This window comes from Rhinopithecus roxellana, chromosome 7, assembly GCF_007565055.1.
Source record: "Rhinopithecus roxellana isolate Shanxi Qingling chromosome 7, ASM756505v1, whole genome shotgun sequence".
NCBI lineage: Eukaryota > Metazoa > Chordata > Mammalia > Primates > Cercopithecidae > Rhinopithecus > Rhinopithecus roxellana.
The window spans coordinates 7,476,325-7,494,182 of NC_044555.1; the positions used below are offsets into that span (position 1 = coordinate 7,476,325).

At 38.3% G+C, this 17,858-nt stretch overlaps 1 protein-coding gene across 3 annotated transcripts in view; it reads left to right on the forward strand.

Annotated features, from left to right (window-relative positions):
- Positions 1 to 17,858, forward strand: part of EDA2R (ectodysplasin A2 receptor) — a 63,479-nt gene that overhangs the window by 24,067 nt on the left and 21,554 nt on the right. For 2 of the 3 annotated variants that reach the window (XM_030934810.1, XM_030934811.1), the window contains exon 2: positions 5,784 to 5,880. In XM_030934810.1, coding sequence (XP_030790670.1) covers positions 5,794 to 5,880 — 87 coding nt within the window. In that variant the 5' untranslated portion in view covers positions 5,784 to 5,793. Of the gene's footprint in view, positions 1 to 4,246; positions 4,331 to 5,783; positions 5,881 to 17,858 lie in introns of those variants that run through there. The other variant, XM_030934809.1, reaches the window with a different exon arrangement.

A 17,858-nucleotide genomic window follows, 5' to 3' on the forward strand; every position in this document is an offset into this window, starting at 1 on the left:
CAGCTTTGATCCGTTGCTGGCGATGAGCTGCACTCCTTTGCAGGGGGAGATGCCCTCTTATTTCTTGAATTTCCAGCTTTTCTGCCCTGCTTCTTCCCCATCTACGTGGTTTTATCTTCCTCTGGTCTTTGATGATGGTGACGTACTGATGGGGTTTTGGTATAGTTGTTCGTCCTGTTTGATAGTTTTCCTTCTAACAGACAGGACCCTCAGCTGTACGTCTGTTGGAGATTGCTTGAGGTCCACTCCAGACCCTATTTACCTGGGTATCAGCAGCAGAGGTTGCAGAAAATAGAATATTGCTGAACAGTGAGTGTACCTGTATCATTCTTACTTTGGAAGCTTCCTCTCAGGGGTGTACTCCACCCTGTGAGGTGTGGGGTGTCAGACTGCCCCTAGTGGGGGATGTCTCCCAGTTAGGCTACTCAGGGATCAGGGACCCACTTGAGCAGGCAGTCTGTCCGTTCTCAGATCTCAACCTCCGTGTTGGGAGATCCACTGCTCTCTTCAAAGCTGTCAGACAGAGTCGTTCGGATCTGCACAGGCCTCTGCTGCTTCCCCTTTTGTTGTTTAGCTGTGCCCTGTCCCCAGAGGTGGAGTCTACAGAGACAGGCAGGTTTCCTTGAGCTGCTGTGAGCTCCACCCAGTTCAAGCTTCCCAGTGGCTTTGTTTACCTACTTAAGCCTCAGCAATGGCGGGCGCCCCTCCCCCAGCCTCGCTGCCGCCTTGCGGTTAGATCGCAGACTGCTGTGCTAGCAATGAGGGAGGCTCCGTGGGCGTGGGACCCTCCCTGCCAGGTGTGGGTATAATCTCCTGGTGTGCCCGTTTGCTTAAAGTGCAGTATTGGGGTGGGAATTACCTGATTTTTCAGGTGTTGTGTGTCTCAGTTCCCCTGGCTAGGAAAAGGGATTCCCTTCCCCCTTGTGCTTCCCAGGTGAGGCAATGCCTCGCCCTGCTTCAGTTCTTGCTGGTCGGGCTGCAGCAGCTGACCAGCACCAATTGTCCAGCACTCCCCAGTGAGATGACCCCAGTACCTCAGTTGAAAATGCAGAAATCACCGGTCTTCTGTGTCGCTCGCGCTGGGAGTTGGAGACTGGAGCTGTTTTTATTTGGCCATCTTGCAGCAATTTGATTCTTTTTCATGTGGATATCCAGTTTCCCCAACACCCTTTTGTGAAAAGACTTTTTTTCTCATTGAATTTTCTTGGCACTCTTTAAAAATCCATCAGCCATAGTATAGCAACTCAATATATAATGGTCAAATTAAAAGTAGCCCAATGTTTGCAAAATATATATATATAAATTGTGGTATATCCATCCATACAATAGGATACTACACAACTATAGCAATTAACAAATGTTCTACACAAAACATAATGGATAACTCTCACAGACATTATATTTAGCAACAGAAATCAGAAACAGAAGAGCACATCTTTTATGATTCAAATTTATGTGAATTTCAAGGACAGGTATAACTAATTGTAATGATAGAAGCCAGTGTTGTAATTACCTGAGGAGGAGGCGATATTGACTAGGAAGGGGCATGAGGGAGCCTGCTGGGGTAATAGAAAGGTTCTGTGTATTTATCTGGGTGGTGTTTACATGGGCATGTACATATGTAAAAATTTATTAGTTTACTTAATCTTTGTGCTCCTTACTATGTATATGTTGTACTGCAATCTGAAACAGACAGACAAAAAATCCCGGCATGTTACTCACATGAATTTTTAGAGCACTTCCACATTACCTCATCTGTGTAACTTCTGAGTTACACAGATCAGATATTCTCTGGGAAAGTTGGGAAGTTGGAGAAAATTTTTCAGGGTGTAGCTGACAAACAGTACAACTGAGTGGGTGATGGATTTTAGCAGAATCAGAACCTCATCATGTGTACTCCATGGGATTGAGACAAGAGGCATCTGCCACTTCCCTTCCTCTCCCCACCCCTCAGTAATGTAAAGAGAATACAACCCCATGTCAGAGTTGGGGTGAAAAAATTTTTCTTGAGCAGCCACAACCTTAGGTTGTGGAGGTGAGGGACTGTTCTGTGGAACATGATGTGCTATTTCATAAAGTCCATAATAACATCCTCACTTATTTGCAAATCTGATTTTATTTCTTTTGCACTTCCATTTCAAAGGCAGTCATCTCAGAAAAGTTTCCAAACGTTTGTCGACCGAGTTAATCTATACAGAAATGTGTTGATGAAAAAAATCCAGCAAACACTTAGAACAATGTTTATTTTAGCCAAGGTGGCTTAGGTACTGAGGGTATCATGAGGAATCTTTTCCATAAGCATCAAGTAACTGGTGGTTGCGATTAATAAGGAGGAAACTGCTATAGTGGCACCCATCTTAAACATCGCCTTCATGCTCCAGCTGAAGAGGTCAATGAAGAAACCTGGGTGCCTGTCCCTTTTCTTCCCCACACATCCCAAGAATGACAAATGTGCACTCCTTTTACTATAAATCTCACTCTTCTGAAGAGGAAAGAAGAAAGGGAACCTGCTAATTACCAAATGTCTCATATGTATCAAGCCCTATACTTGGTCCTTTAACATGTATTATTGCATTTAATTTTATAAATTACTGTGCAGTATATTATTTAAACCTCCATTTTGCAGATGAAGAAACTGATGCTAAAAAAGGTAAAACAATTTGTTTGAGGATGCAGAATTAGGATTCAAACCCAAGTTGACATGTCCCTAACTAAGAGCTTTGCTCTTTTTTTGATATGAGATTACTACTATTGTTTGGAAAGTCATTATCTGAAAGAGAAATGATCTATGTTGCTAGATTCATATGCATAGTTAACCATAGTCCAGGGAATGTGGCATGTTGACAAGCTAACAATTAGTAAGCACTGTTGAGGTACACACTCTGTGCCAGGTGCAGGGCTAGGCACTGGACATGCAGCGGTCTCTACTTTTGGGAATTGTATAGGTCTGTATATATTGCCAACTTAGCCAGAAGTTTAGAGGATTCAGCCACATCCTTTGTGATACTTTGGAAGAGTGTCTAGCTGCAGTATGGAATACCGCAGAGTAACTCTAATTTTCTGAAAACATAATTACTCTCTCTTAACTTTTTCACTTTAAAAGCAGTTACATATACTACAGGAAATTGCTGATTACAGGGAAAAATTCATATAAGGTCTGACTTTGTCCCTAGGTAATGACATTTAACCCTTATTAGGTAGTTTTACACATACTCCCCGACCTCTTCAAAAGAGTCCAGAATCTATGATTTTGTTCTCTTTAACAAAGTCAATTTGTTAAATTTCTAATGAAAGATAATTTAATTTGTACGCTTTGAATAAACAGTATGAGAATAAAAGAGGGAAGGCTAGGCACAGTGGCTCACGCCTTTAATCCCAGCACTTTGGGAGGCCAAGGTGGGCAGATCACCTGAGGTCAGGAGTGCAAGAGCAGCCTGACCAATATGATGAAACCCTGTCTCTAAAAATACAAAAATTTGCTGGGCATGGTGGCATGCACATGTAATCCCAGCTACTGGGGAGGCTGAGATAGGAAAATCACTTGAACCCAGGAGGCAGAGGTTGCAGTGAGCCAAGACTGTACCATTGCACTGTGACAAGAGCGAAACTCCATCAAAAAAAGAAAGAAAGAAAGAAGAAAAGAAGGAAGGAAGGAAGGAAGGAAGGAAGGAAGGAAGGAAGGAAGGAAGGAAGGAAGGAAGGAAAAGAAAGAATGAAAGAATAAAGAAAGAAAGACGGAAGGAAAGAGAAAGAAAGAAAGAAAGAAGGAAAGAAAGGAAGGAAGGAAGGAAGGAAGGAAGGAAGGAAGGAAGGAAGGAAGGAAGGAAGGAAAGAAAGAAAGAGAGAAAGACAGAGGGAAAGGCCCTCTGTTCATTTCCTAAGTCTTGATATGGGGTTTTGGCACCAAGTCTGCCTTGCCTACACAGAGGTTTCAAAGCCTTGGTTAGAGAGACATGTCAGAGTTTAGGACACATGATGTTTACTAGGTGGGTGGAGCTCTAGAAACCAAATGAAATAGGATGTCTCAGACCCTCAAATGCTAGCAGCAGCTGGAGATTTTAAATGCCTGTGTTGGGAACCTAGCTCAAGACGAGGGCTACTTCTTGGTTCCTACCAATGTTTTTCTGTTTTGTGGGCAAAAAGGGACATGAGAAAGTTGTCCAGAACAGTATACTGGCCCTGTTACTGTGGTATTTAACTTCCTGGTCATGAAAGCTATGAGAATACTGATGTTTTTTGTTCTCAGTGAGAAGAGTGCATAGCAAGGGGAGGGAAGCATGCCTACTGAGGCCAACACCATGGGCCAGCGATCAAATCAGCACAGAAGACAGTATGTTTATCTTATGCAAATATGGATCTTGTAGCCCACTTTCTTTGGAATGAAGGAATGGGAAAGAATGGCCCAGTTGATGATGGAAAAAATGTGCACTTATGGAATGCCAGCTGGAATTACTTAACCTATAGCCTTTGGGGGACCTTTGAGTGGAGGAGTGGTGGTCTCTCAAGGTACACATATACACTCTCCTCTCTTCTGACTAAGAGTACACATTTAGGATTTTGGCACCTTTGGAAACCACTTGAAATTCACTCTAGTATGAAGTCATGAGTAAGTAAAAGAACCTCATGCTACATTTCTCTTTGAGTAGGATAAGCCCATTGTATGAATTACTTGAGCCCCTTCATTAAAATTCCTCTTTGTAAAAGATAACCTTTCTGCATACTTAACTCTGTCTTATTTTGTATAGCTCTTTAGAATGGCTTGATGGACCTTAGCTCCTTTAACCCTCCCAAGAGCTATGCATGGTAGGTGAAGAACATACTATCCTTTTTGCTTAGATTAAGTAACTGAGGCCAGAAAAGATAAAGTGATCCATCCCAGATTGTAGGTTGAAAGGGTAAGAGCCAGGTGTGGTGAACAACCATCCCACTTTGCCCAGAACTATTCCAATTTTAGCACTGAAAGTTCCATGTACTAGGAAACCCCTTCCTCCTGAGCAACAGGATTATTTGCTATCCTATAGCCAGGATTAGAATCTATACATCCTAATTCTCAGTCCAAGGCTAGCTCTACTGCTATATGCATCTGTATTCCAAGAACTATTATCTGAGTAATGTTTCCCTTTCTGTGCACCTTTGTGCACCAAAATATGTCTACATGCTGGGTCATTCTCCCCTCCCATTCTGCCTAAGACAGAAGCTACAGCAGCTATTGGTTCTCAGAGGGACTGAGGCCACTGTTGGCAAAGAGAAACCGTGTTTCAGCTTTCTCAATTATAAAATAAAGATGATAATCCCTATACTGCTTACCTCACACTGATGTTGTGTAGACCAAATAATAATGAATGTGAAAGTACTTTCTAAATTGTTATGATCTGTTTGCACATGACGGATTGTGATTATTCTTTACCCCCTGGGCAGAAGCCAACTCCTTGTCTTATTATTCTCTTTACAAATTCAGCTCCTGGTATAGCCACTGACTGTGAATTTGAGCAAATTGCTTGGTCTCTTTGCCTCAGTTTCTTCATCTGTAAAATGTAGCTAACAATAATTCTTAATATGATTGTCTTGAGAATTGAATGAGTTACTACATGCAAAGCATTTACAAGAGCTCATGTCACATGGTCAGAGCTATATAAGCATTAACTCTTTTGTGTTGGCTTCCTCGGTCCTACTATCTGAGATATAGATACTAGATTAAGCGGACCCAGAAGCAAGTGACATGGAAATCACTACTTATAGTCCCTTCCCACTAGCTTGCTAGTTCTTGTGTTCTGTACCCACAGCCTTCCCACCATGGATTGCCAAGAAAATGAGTACTGGGACCAATGGGGACAGTGTGTCACCTGCCAACGGTGTGGTCCTGGACAGGAGCTATCCAAGGTAAGTTCTCCTATTCAGTACACTTATTTTTGTTGCATCTTAGGAACCAACCCGGCAACTGAAAGAGGCCAAGATTAGGGGAGTCAGCCCTACTTATAACTAATCCAGTACAGCAGGTAAAACCTGGGATCCACAGGGTATGCAAGAGCAGTCATGATTCCAGCATGAAGTCAGCCTAGCAGGATCAGGATCAAGGGAAGTTTCCATGAGATAACAGAGTATTTCAAGAAGAGATGTGTAATGCAGAGACCCATGAGGACTGTTCAGCATTAGGGAAATCTGTCAACTAAAGCAAGGCCCAACCACATGGTGTTCAAGAGCCAGACATCAGGTCTTAGAAAGGAGAAAGAGAAGAATCAAGAAGGCCTCTGTTCTAGAGGGTCTGCGCTACTGAGGAAGCTGTGCAATGGAGAATTTAGGGATAGGGAACCAGGGAGGGTCCAAATATCCAGATAAACTTTTCTAATTATTTATAAAATTTAGAACTGAGAAACAGTCCATAAATGAGCAGGGCAAGCTGGTATTTTTATCCACAATATAAGCCATTACAATGAAGGCAGTTTTTCTGGTAAGTCACCACCAGTTTCTCCTTGGACTTCTAGAGTTTCAAGTGACCCCTCTCTCATATGCCTGCTTAGAGAAGTATGACCTTCATGGATGAAAAAAGTCATGAAAATTGTTAAAGATTAGACGTCATTACACTTATTGTTACAAATTCTAAGCAGTAAAGAAAGATTTAGAGGATAGAAACACTGGTGATACTGTTCTCTACTACTTAGAGAATATGTCTACCTCCTAAGTTTAGAAATCCAAAAGAGTTTCCAAAATATAATTATCAAGTAGCATTTTAATAAATATATTATTCACACTCAAATAGATTTATCCTATGTATTTGTGATCCAAAATAATTTTATTATTCTAACAATAATCAGTATATTACTAATAATATTATTTTGGGTTACTAAACTCTGAGAGATAAATATCTAGTAAAATATAAATAAAACATTTATTATCATGCACATTCTCATCATATTTTTCTTACAAAGTATGCCTCTTTAGAACTTAAATGGATTCAAACAAAATAGTTTGCCAATGGATTTTATGGTCAATGATTGTCACATGTCAATGTAGGTAAGTATATATCAATAGTAGGCAACATAGTTTATAATAGAGTAACAAAATATTTTTTAATTATAGAAAGCATAGGTAATCCAAATGGAATTTATATTTATTTGCACTAAAGTACACAATACATATTCAGCTTCACATATTCACTTTCACTGTGAAGGGAATTTTTTTCCCTTGTCTTCAGAAGTCCTGTTCTATGAAAAGAATAATCTGTAAGCTCAATACAAAAAAAAAAAAAAAAAAAAAAAAAAAAAGAGTGGCATCGCACTGACTTTTCAAATAATTTTCAGATGCTATGCCTATATTAGCCAAATAAAATGTTTTTAAAAAAAATCCCAATTAAAGGTAAAGATCAGAACAAAATGACCAGCAAGGCAGAGACTTTATGTAACTTACTTGGTTTCAAGTCTGGATCTGCTTAATTGTTCTTTCCTCAGGTCCCTTGTTGGTCCCTGAACCTGGGGGTGGTATTAAATTTTGGCTGCAGCTGGGGCTACAGAGGCCAGAAGCAAGCAGCTAGCAGATGGTTTCTGCATACTCACACCCTATTTTATGTAATTTTTGTTGTTTCAGCAGTTGCTTACTAAACACAAAGTGGCAGGCATGGTTGTAGACACCATGGATATGGCAAAACGGACAAAATTAATTGCCCTCATGGACCTTACCTTCTACTATTAGTGAAAAAATAATAATTGAGACACATACAAAGATAAATGAAGAATCTAGATGTGAAGATATGAGAAGAATAAAATTAGGGTGACTGGGTGGCTACTTCAGATTATGAAACAAGGAAAGGTCTCCCTAAGGAGACACCCTCTGGGGAGAGGATACTAGTGCAGAGTCCCAAGGTGAAAATGAACTAGGCATTTTGAAGGAAAAGGAGGAAGGTTAGTGCAATGAGTGTATGGTGAATGAGAGGGAAGGTGGTACACAAGGAGGTCAGAGAGAAAAGTATGGACCAGACCAGATAGCGACTTGAGGTCTATGAGAAATTTTCATTTTTCTCTAAGTGCACTAGGAGCTCTTTGGAGGGTTTTGGGTTGGGCAGTTACAGGAACCTGTGGCTGGAAAACAACATAGTAATTATCTAGCACACTTTATTCCTACCTTTGTATTTTTAAAAATGAAGAGAATAAGGCACAGGGATATCAAGGGATACAAGCACTAATTTTAAGTTTTTACACATGGCATTATGTCCCACAGTGGGGTACCCACATGATTGATAAAGTACAAAGGAAAGATCGCCAGAGGTTAGGTCATGTTGGACATTAAAAGAGATATTAAAGCTTATATATATGTAATATATATACACATGGGCATGAGTCTCATCTTTGCTCTGGGCAAATTATTTCACCTCAGAGTCAATTAAGATGTAGTAACTTGAAAGTAACATACAATTTAACCGTGACATGAACCATAAGTATATTTATTTACGTAATGAAGTCTGGAGACAGGCAGCCTTTTTGCTTGTTGGGTAGATCAGCAATGTTATCAAGGACTCAGCCTCTTTTCATCCTTCATTTTGGACCTCTTGCTGTTTTGTTCTCATTATTGTGGCCTCATGATTGCAAAACTCAAAGCATCACATCTTCATACAATAGTCAAAGTCAGGAATCAGGGGCAAAGTCAAAATAGCTTGCCTTTTTTTTGGGAAAAAGTCCTTTCACAGAAGCTGTCCAACAGATTTTTCCTTGTATCTTATGGTCCAGAACTGGGTGATGTAGCTATCTCTAACTGGAATAGAGTTTGGGAAATAATTATCTAGCCAATGAGAATGGGATTGTATGATTAAGACCAATCAAGAATCCGTTGTGGAGGCTGGTCATCATGCTACCTAGAATGAAATCAGTGTTTTTATAGTAAGAAGGAAGAGGGGCAATTGTTCGAATAAGCAGCTAGAAGCATCTAACAGCCCTTTTTAAAGTTACTTTTATTTACTTTTAAATTTTATTCATGAATTATAAACATCACCATAAATAAATCATTGCAGAAAATTAACACCATTTCCTCAGGACATTTTCTTGACATGTAATTGCCGAGCTAAACAATGCATGCAATTTTAAGACTCTTGAAATATATCAGCAGATAACACTTCTGAATTTTGTTTATGATAATTTCCACTACCATTACATTTATTTTCAACAGTGCATAGAATTTCTGTTGCAACCCTCCGTTCGGGGTCCCTGGCTTCCCGCAACAAATCCCCATGTCCCAGAAGACTAACTGCAAATGAATAATACATATTTCAATCATCTATTAATTTTATGTCTTCCTTTTAATATTAATTACTAATTTATGAGGACTTTATGAGAATTTTGGTTTTACTTTTTTTCTATTTGATAGGGGAAATGTACCAACTTTATTGTGTTTATTTGCCCATTTGCCTTTCCAATTTTGTGATCTGCTTCTGATTGTTTCTCTTTCTATTCTTTCTATTTATTATTTATTGTTCTTTGTCTACTCACACAAGGAACGTAAGTAGACAGACATATAGTAGACAACAGAGTATTTTAAAAATCATTTGTATAAGAGACTTAGACTCCCATACGATAATAATGGGAGACTTCAATACCCCACTGTCAACATTAGACAGATCAACGAGACAGAAAGTTAACAAGGATATCCAGGAATTGAACTCATCTCTGCACCAAGCGGACCTAATAGACATCTACAGAACTCTCCACCCGAAAGCAACAGAATATACATTCTTCTCAGCACCACATCACACTTATTCCAAAATTGAACACATAATTGGAAGTAAGGCACTCCTCAGCAAATGTAAAAGAACAGAAATTATAACAAACTGTCTCTCAGACCACAGTGCAATCAAACTAGAACTCAGGACTAAGAAACTCAATCAAAACCACTCAACCACTTGGAAACTGAACAACTTGCTCGTGAATGACTACTGGGTACATAACGAAATGAAGGCAGAAATAAAGATGTTCTTTGAAACCATTGAGAACAAAGATACAACATACCAGAATCTCTGGAACACATTTAAAGCAGTGTGGAGAGGGAAATTTGTAGCACTAAATGCCCACAAGAGAAAGCTGGAAAGATCTAAAATTGACACCCTAACATCACAATTAAAAGAACTAGAGAAGCAAGAACAAACACATTCAAAAGCTAGCAGAAGGCAAGAAATAACTAAGATCAGAGCAGAACTGAAGGAGATAGAGACACAAAAAACCCTCCAAAAAATCAATGAATCCAGGAGCTGGTTTTTTGAAAACATCAACAACATTGACAGACCACAAGCAAGACTAATAAAGAAGAAAAGGAGAAGAATCAAATAGACGCAATAAAAAATGAGAAAGGGGATATCACCACTGACCCCACAGAAATACAAACTACCATCAGAGAATGCTATCAACACCTCTACACAAATAACTAGAAAATCTAGAAGAAATGGAAAATTTCCTGGAACTTACACTCTGCCAAGACAAAACCAGGAAGAAGTTGAATCCCTGAATGGATCAATAGCAGGCTCTGAAATTGAGGCAAGAATTAATAGCCTACCAACCAAAAAAAGTCCAGGACAAGATGGATTCACAGCTGAATTCTACCAGAGGTACAAGGAGGAGCTGGTACCATTCCTCCTGAAACTATGCCAATCAATAGAAAAAGACGGAATCCTCCCTAACTCATTTTATGAGGCCAACATCATCCTGATACGAAAGCCTGGCAGAGACACACAAAAAAAGAGAATTTTAGACCAATATCCCTGATGAACATCAATGCAAAAATCCTCAATAAAATACTGGCAAACCGGATTCAGCAGCACATCCAAAAGCTTATCCACCATGATCAAGTGGGCTTCATCCCTGGGATGCAAGGCTGGTTCAACATTCGCAAATCAATAAACGTAATCCAGCATATAAACAGAACCAAAGACAAAAACCACATGATTATCTCAATAGATGCAGAAAAGGCCTTTGACAAAATTTAATAGCCCTTCATGCTAAAAACTCTCAATAAACTCGGTATTGATTGAACGTATCTCAAAATAATAAGAGCTATCTATGACAAACCCACAGCCAATATCATACTGAATGGGCAAAAACTGGAAGCATTTCCTTTGAAAACTATGACAAGACCGGGATGCCCTCTCTCACCACTCCTATTCAACGTAGTGTTGGAAGTTCTGGCTAGGGCAATCAGGCAAGAGAAAGAAATAAAGGGTATTCAGTTAGGAAAAGAAGAAGTCAAATTGTCCCTGTTTGCAAATGACATGATTGCATATTTAGAAAACCCCATCGTCCCAGCCCAAAATCTCCTTAAGCTGATAAGCAACTTCAGCAAAGTCTCAGGATACTAAATTAATGTGCAAAAATCACAAGCATCCTTATACACGAGTAACAGACAAACAGAGAGCCAAATCAGGAATGAACTTCCATTCACAATTGCTTCAAAGAGAATCAAATACCTAGGAATCCAACTTACAAGGGATGTAAAGGACCTCTTCAAGGAGAACTACAAACCACTGCTCAGTGAAATCAAAGAGGACACAAACAAATGGAAGAACATACCATGCTCATGGATAGGAAGAATCAATATCGTGAAAATGGCCATACTGCCCAAGGTAATTTATAGATTCAATGCCATCCCCATCAAGCTACCAATGAGTTTCTTCACAGAATTGGAAACAACGGCTTTAAAGTTCATATGGAACCAAAAAAGAGCCCGCATTGCCAAGACAATCCTAATTCAAAAGAACAAAGCTGGAGGCATCACGCTACCTGACTTCAAACTATACTACAAGGCTACAGTAGCCAAAACAGCATGGTACTGGTACCAAAACAGAGATATAGACCAGTGGAACAGAACAGAGTCCTCAGAAATAATCCCACACATCTACAGCCGTCTGATCTTTGACAAACCTGAGAGAAACAAGAAATGGGGAAAGGATTCCCTATTTAAGAAATTGTGCTGGGAAAATTGGCTAGCCATAAGTAGAAAGCTGAAACTGGATATTTTCCTTACTCCTTATACGAAAATTAATTGAAGATGGATTAGAGACTTAAATATTAGACCTAATACCATAAAAACCCTAGAAGAAAACCTAGGTATTACCATTCAGGACATAGGCATGGGCAAGGACTTCATGTCTAAAACACCAAAAGCAATGGCAGCAAAAGCCAAAATTGACAAATGGGATCTAATTAAACTAAAGAGCTTCTGCACAGCAAAAGAAGCTACCATCAGAGTGAACAGGCAACCTACAGAATGGGAGAAAATTTTTGCAATCTACTCATCTGACAAAGGGCTAATATCCAGAATCTACAAAGAACTCAAACAAATTTACAAGAGAAAAACAAACAACCCCATCAAAAAGTGGACAAAGGATATGAACAGACTTTTCTCAAAAGAAGACATTCATGCAGCCAACAGACACATGGAAAAATGCTCATCATCACTCGCCATCAGAGAAATGCAAATCAAAACCATAATGAGATACCATCTCACACCAGTTAGAATGGCAATCATTAAAAAGTCAGGAAACAACAGGTGCTGGAGAGGATGTGGAGAAATAGGAACACTTTTACACTGTTTGTGGGATTGTAAACTAGTTCAACCATTATGGAAAACAGTATGGCAATTCCTCAAGGATCTAGAACTAGAATAACAATGTTTTAAAAAACATTTTAAAATTCTCTTAAAACTAGAAAACCTCATCAAAGAAGCAGAAGTATTTTTTAAATAAGCAGATGATAATTATTAAAAATAAAATGACAGAATTTTTAAAACTCACTGGATGGGCTCAGTAGTAGAGAAGAGACAGATGATAGAAACAGTTAACTTCAGAATAGAACGATAGAATTTATGCAATATGAACAACAGGGAGAAAACGGCAAAATAAAACAAAATGAACAAAGCCTCAAGAACCTATGAGACTATAACAAAATATAAAACAATCATATTCTCAGAATCTCATGAAAATAACAATTTTAAAAATGTTTATCTAAAAATATTTTCAAACAAATTGGTAGAAAACTTCACAAATTTGGTAAAAGATCTACAAGTTAAAGAGGATTAACAGACCCCAAATAGAATAAATCCAAAGAAACGCACACTGACACACATCATAATAAAACTTCTGAAAACTAAAGAAAATAAAAAAAACATTGAAAATAGCCAAGAAGAAATGACATCATCTATAGAAAAACATCCATTCAAATGATATGACAGTGTGTTTCTATCAGAAGCCATGGAGGCCAGGAAGAAGAACTACATTTTTCAAGTACTGAAATAAAAAAACTACCAACTGCAAATTTATATCCAGTGAAAGTATCCTCAGAAATGAAGGTACATAAAAACATTCTCAGGCAAAGGAAAACTAACATAATGAGTTCCTAGTAGGCCTACCCTTAAATAATGCTAAAGGGAGTTCATGAACAGAAATGAAATGATTTAAAAAAGAGTGGAAGTGATAAAAGAAGAAATCTTGGAGCATTAAGAAGGAAGGAACACTGGGAGAGAAAAATATGGGTCTATAAAATGCACTGTCTCTTCATGCATTTTATAAATCATAGTTGGTGATTAAAGCAAATTTAACAAAAAATATATCTGATATTTGTGACAATGATATTTAAAAGTGGGGAAAGTAAAGGAATCTAAATGGAACAGATATTTCAAAACTTCACTTGAAATGGCAAAGTGTTGATACCAGCTGACACTGAAAAAGTAACGTGTTAGTTTTTCCTGTAATACTCAGAACCACCTCTAATAAGATGATACAAAGAGATACACTCAAAAAAACTACAAATAAATCATGAAGAAATCCTCAATAAAATGTTCATGTAACCCACAAGGAAGGCAAGAAAAGACAAATAGAGGGACACAAAACAGAGAAAACAAACACAGAAACAGAGAAAGCATTTTTTCATGTGTCTGTTGGCTGTATGCATGTCTTCTTTTGAGAAATGTCTATTCATATCCTTTGCCCACTTCTTGATGGAGTTGTTGTTTTTTACTTGTAAATTTGTTTGAGTTCTTTGTAGGTTCTAGATATGAGCCCTTTGTCAGATGAGTAGATTGCAAAAATTTTCTCCCATTGTGTAGGTTGCCTGTTCACTCTGATGGTAGTTTCTTTTGCTGTGCAAAAGCTCCTTAGTTTAATTAGATCCCATTTGTCAGTTTTGGCTTTTGTTGCCGTTACTTTTGGTGTGTTAGACATGAAGTCCTTGCCCATGCCTATGTCCTGAATGGTATTACCTAGGTTTTCTTCTATGGTTTTTATGGTATTAGGTCTAACATTTAAGTCTCTAATCCATCTTCAATTAATTTTCATATAAGGAGTAAGGAAAGGATCCAGTTTCAGCTTTCTACTTATGGCTAGCCAATTTTCCCAGCACCATTTATTAAATAGCGAATCTTTTTCCCATTTCTTGTTTTTCTCAGGTTTGTCAAAGATCAGATGACTGCAGATGTGTGGGATTACTTCTGAGGACTCTGTTCTGTTCCATTGTTTTATATCTCTGTTTTGATTACTGTAGCCTTGTAGTATAGTTTGAAGTCAGGTAGCGTAATGCCTCCAGCTTTGTTCTTATGACATAGGATTGTCTTGGCTATGCGGGCTCTTTTTTGGTTCCATATGAACTTTAAAGCCGTTGTTTCCAATTCTGTGAAGAAACTCATTGGTAGCTTGATGGGGATGGCATTGAATCTATAAATTACCTTGGGCAGTATGGCCATTTTCACGATATTGATTCTTCCTATCCATGAGCATGGTATGTTCTTCCATTTGTTTGTGTCCTCTTTGATTTCACTGAGCAGTGGTTTGTAGTTCTCCTTGAAGAGGTCCTTTACATCCCTTGTAAGTTGGATTCCTAGGTATTTGATTCTCTTTGAAGCAATTGTGAATGGAAGTTCATTCCTGATTTGGCTCTCTGTTTGTCTGTTACTCGTGTATAAGGATGCTTGTGATTTTTGCACATTAATTTAGTATCCTGAGACTTTGCTGAAGTTGCTTATCAGCTTAAGGAGATTTTGGGCTGGGACGATGGGGTTTTCTAAATATGCAATCATGTCATTTGCAAATAGGGACAATTTGACTTCTTCTTTTCCTAACTGAATACCCTTTATTTCTTTCTCTTGCCTGATTGCCCTAGCCAGAACTTCCAACACTACGTTGAATAGGAGTGGTGAGAGAGGGCATCCCGGTCTTGTCATAGTTTTCAAAGGAAATGCTTCCAGTTTTTGCCCATTCAGTATGATATTGGCTGTGGGTTTGTCATAGATAGCTCTTATTATTTTGAGATACGTTCAATCAATACCGAGTTTATTGAGAGTTTTTAGCATGAAGGGCTATTAAATTTTGTCAAAGGCCTTTTCTGCATCTATTGAGATAATCATGTGGTTTTTGTCTTTGGTTCTGTTTATATGCTGGATTACGTTTATTGATTTGCGAATGTTGAACCAGCCTTGCATCCCAGGGATGAAGCCCACTTGATCATGGTGGATAAGCTTTTGGATGTGCTGCTGAATCCGGTTTGCCAGTATTTTATTGAGGATTTTTGCATTGATGTTCATCAGGGATATTGGTCTAAAATTCTCTTTTTTTGTGTGTCTCTGCCAGGCTTTCGTATCAGGATGATGTTGGCCTCATAAAATGAGTTAGGGAGGATTCCGTCTTTTTCTATTGATTGGCATAGTTTCAGGAGGAATGGTACCAGCTCCTCCTTGTACCTCTGGTAGAATTCAGCTGTGAATCCATCTTGTCCTGGACTTTTTTTGGTTGGTAGGCTATTAATTCTTGCCTCAATTTCAGAGCCTGCTATTGATCCATTCAGGGATTCAACTTCTTCCTGGTTTTGTCTTGGCAGAGTGTAAGTTCCAGGAAATTTTCCATTTCTTCTAGATTTTCTAGTTATTTGTGTAGAGGTGTTGATAGCATTCTCTGATGGTAGTTTGTATTTCTGTGGGGTCAGTGGTGATATCCCCTTTCTCATTTTTTATTGCGTCTATTTGATTCTTCTCCTTTTCTTCTTTATTAGTCTTGCTTGTGGTCTGTCAATGTTGTTGATGTTTTCAAAAAACCAGCTCCTGGATTCATTGATTTTTTGGAGGGTTTTTTGTGTCTCTATCTCCTTCAGTTCTGCTCTGATCTTAGTTATTTCTTGCCTTCTGCTAGCTTTTGAATGTGTTTGTTCTTGCTTCTCTAGTTCTTTTAATTGTGATGTTAGGGTGTCAATTTTAGATCTTTCCAGCTTTCTCTTGTGGGCATTTAGTGCTACAAATTTCCCTCTCCACACTGCTTTAAATGTGTTCCAGAGATTCTGGTATGTTGTATCTTTGTTCTCAATGGTTTCAAAGAACATCTTTATTTCTGCCTTCATTTCGTTATGTACCCAGTAGTCATTCACGAGCAAGTTGTTCAGTTTCCAAGTGGTTGAGTGGTTTTGATTGAGTTTCTTAGTCCTGAGTTCTAGTTTGATTGCACTGTGGTCTGAGAGACAGTTTGTTATAATTTCTGTTCTTTTACATTTGCTGAGGAGTGCCTTACTTCCAATTATGTGTTCAATTTTGGAATAAGTGTGATGTGGTGCTGAGAAGAATGTATATTCTGTTGCTTTCGGGTGGAGAGTTCTGTAGATGTCTATTAGGTCCGCTTGGTGCAGAGATGAGTTCAATTCCTGGATATCCTTGTTAACTTTCTGTCTCGTTGATCTGTCTAATGTTGACAGTGGGGTATTGAAGTCTCCCATTATTATCGTATGGGAGTCTAAGTCTCTTATACAAATGATTTTTAAAATACTCTGTTGTCTACTATATGTCTGTCTACTTACGTTCCTTGTGTGAGTAGACAAAGAACAATAAATAATAAATAGAAAGAATAGAAAGAGAAACAATCAGAAGCAGATCACAAAATTGGAAAGGCAAATGGGCAAATAAACACAATAAAGTTGGTACATTTCCCCTATCAAATAGAAAAAAAGTAAAACCAAAATTCTCATAAAGTCCTCATAAATTAGTAATTAATATTAAAAGGAAGACATAAAATTAATAGATGATTGAAATATGTATTATTCATTTGCAGTTAGTCTTCTGGGACATGGGGATTTGTTGCGGGAAGCCAGGGACCCCGAACGGAGGGTTGCAACAGAAATTCTATGCACTGTTGAAAATAAATGTAATGGTAGTGGAAATTATCATAAACAAAATTCAGAAGTGTTATCTGCTGATATATTTCAAGAGTCTTAAAATTGCATGCATTGTTTAGCTCGGCAATTACATGTCAAGAAAATGTCCTGAGGAAATGGTGTTAATTTTCTGCAATGATTTATTTATGGTGATGTTTATAATTCATGAATAAAATTTAAAAGTAAATAAAAGTAACTTTAAAAAGGGCTGTTAGATGCTTCTAGCTGCTTATTCGAACAATTGCCCCTCTTCCTTCTTACTATAAAAACACTGATTTCATTCTAGGTAGCATGATGACCAGCCTCCACAACGGATTCTTGATTGGTCTTAATCATACAATCCCATTCTCATTGGCTAGATAATTATTTCCCAAACTCTATTCCAGTTAGAGATAGCTACATCACCCAGTTCTGGACCATAAGATACAAGGAAAAATCTGTTGGACAGCTTCTGTGAAAGGACTTTTTCCCAAAAAAAAGGCAAGCTATTTTGACTTTGCCCCTGATTCCTGACTTTGACTATTGTATGAAGATGTGATGCTTTGAGTTTTGCAATCATGAGGCCACAATAATGAGAACAAAACAGCAAGAGGTCCAAAATGAAGGATGAAAAGAGGCTGAGTCCTTGATAACATTGCTGATCTACCCAACAAGCAAAAAGGCTGCCTGTCTCCAGACTTCATTACGTAAATAAATATACTTATG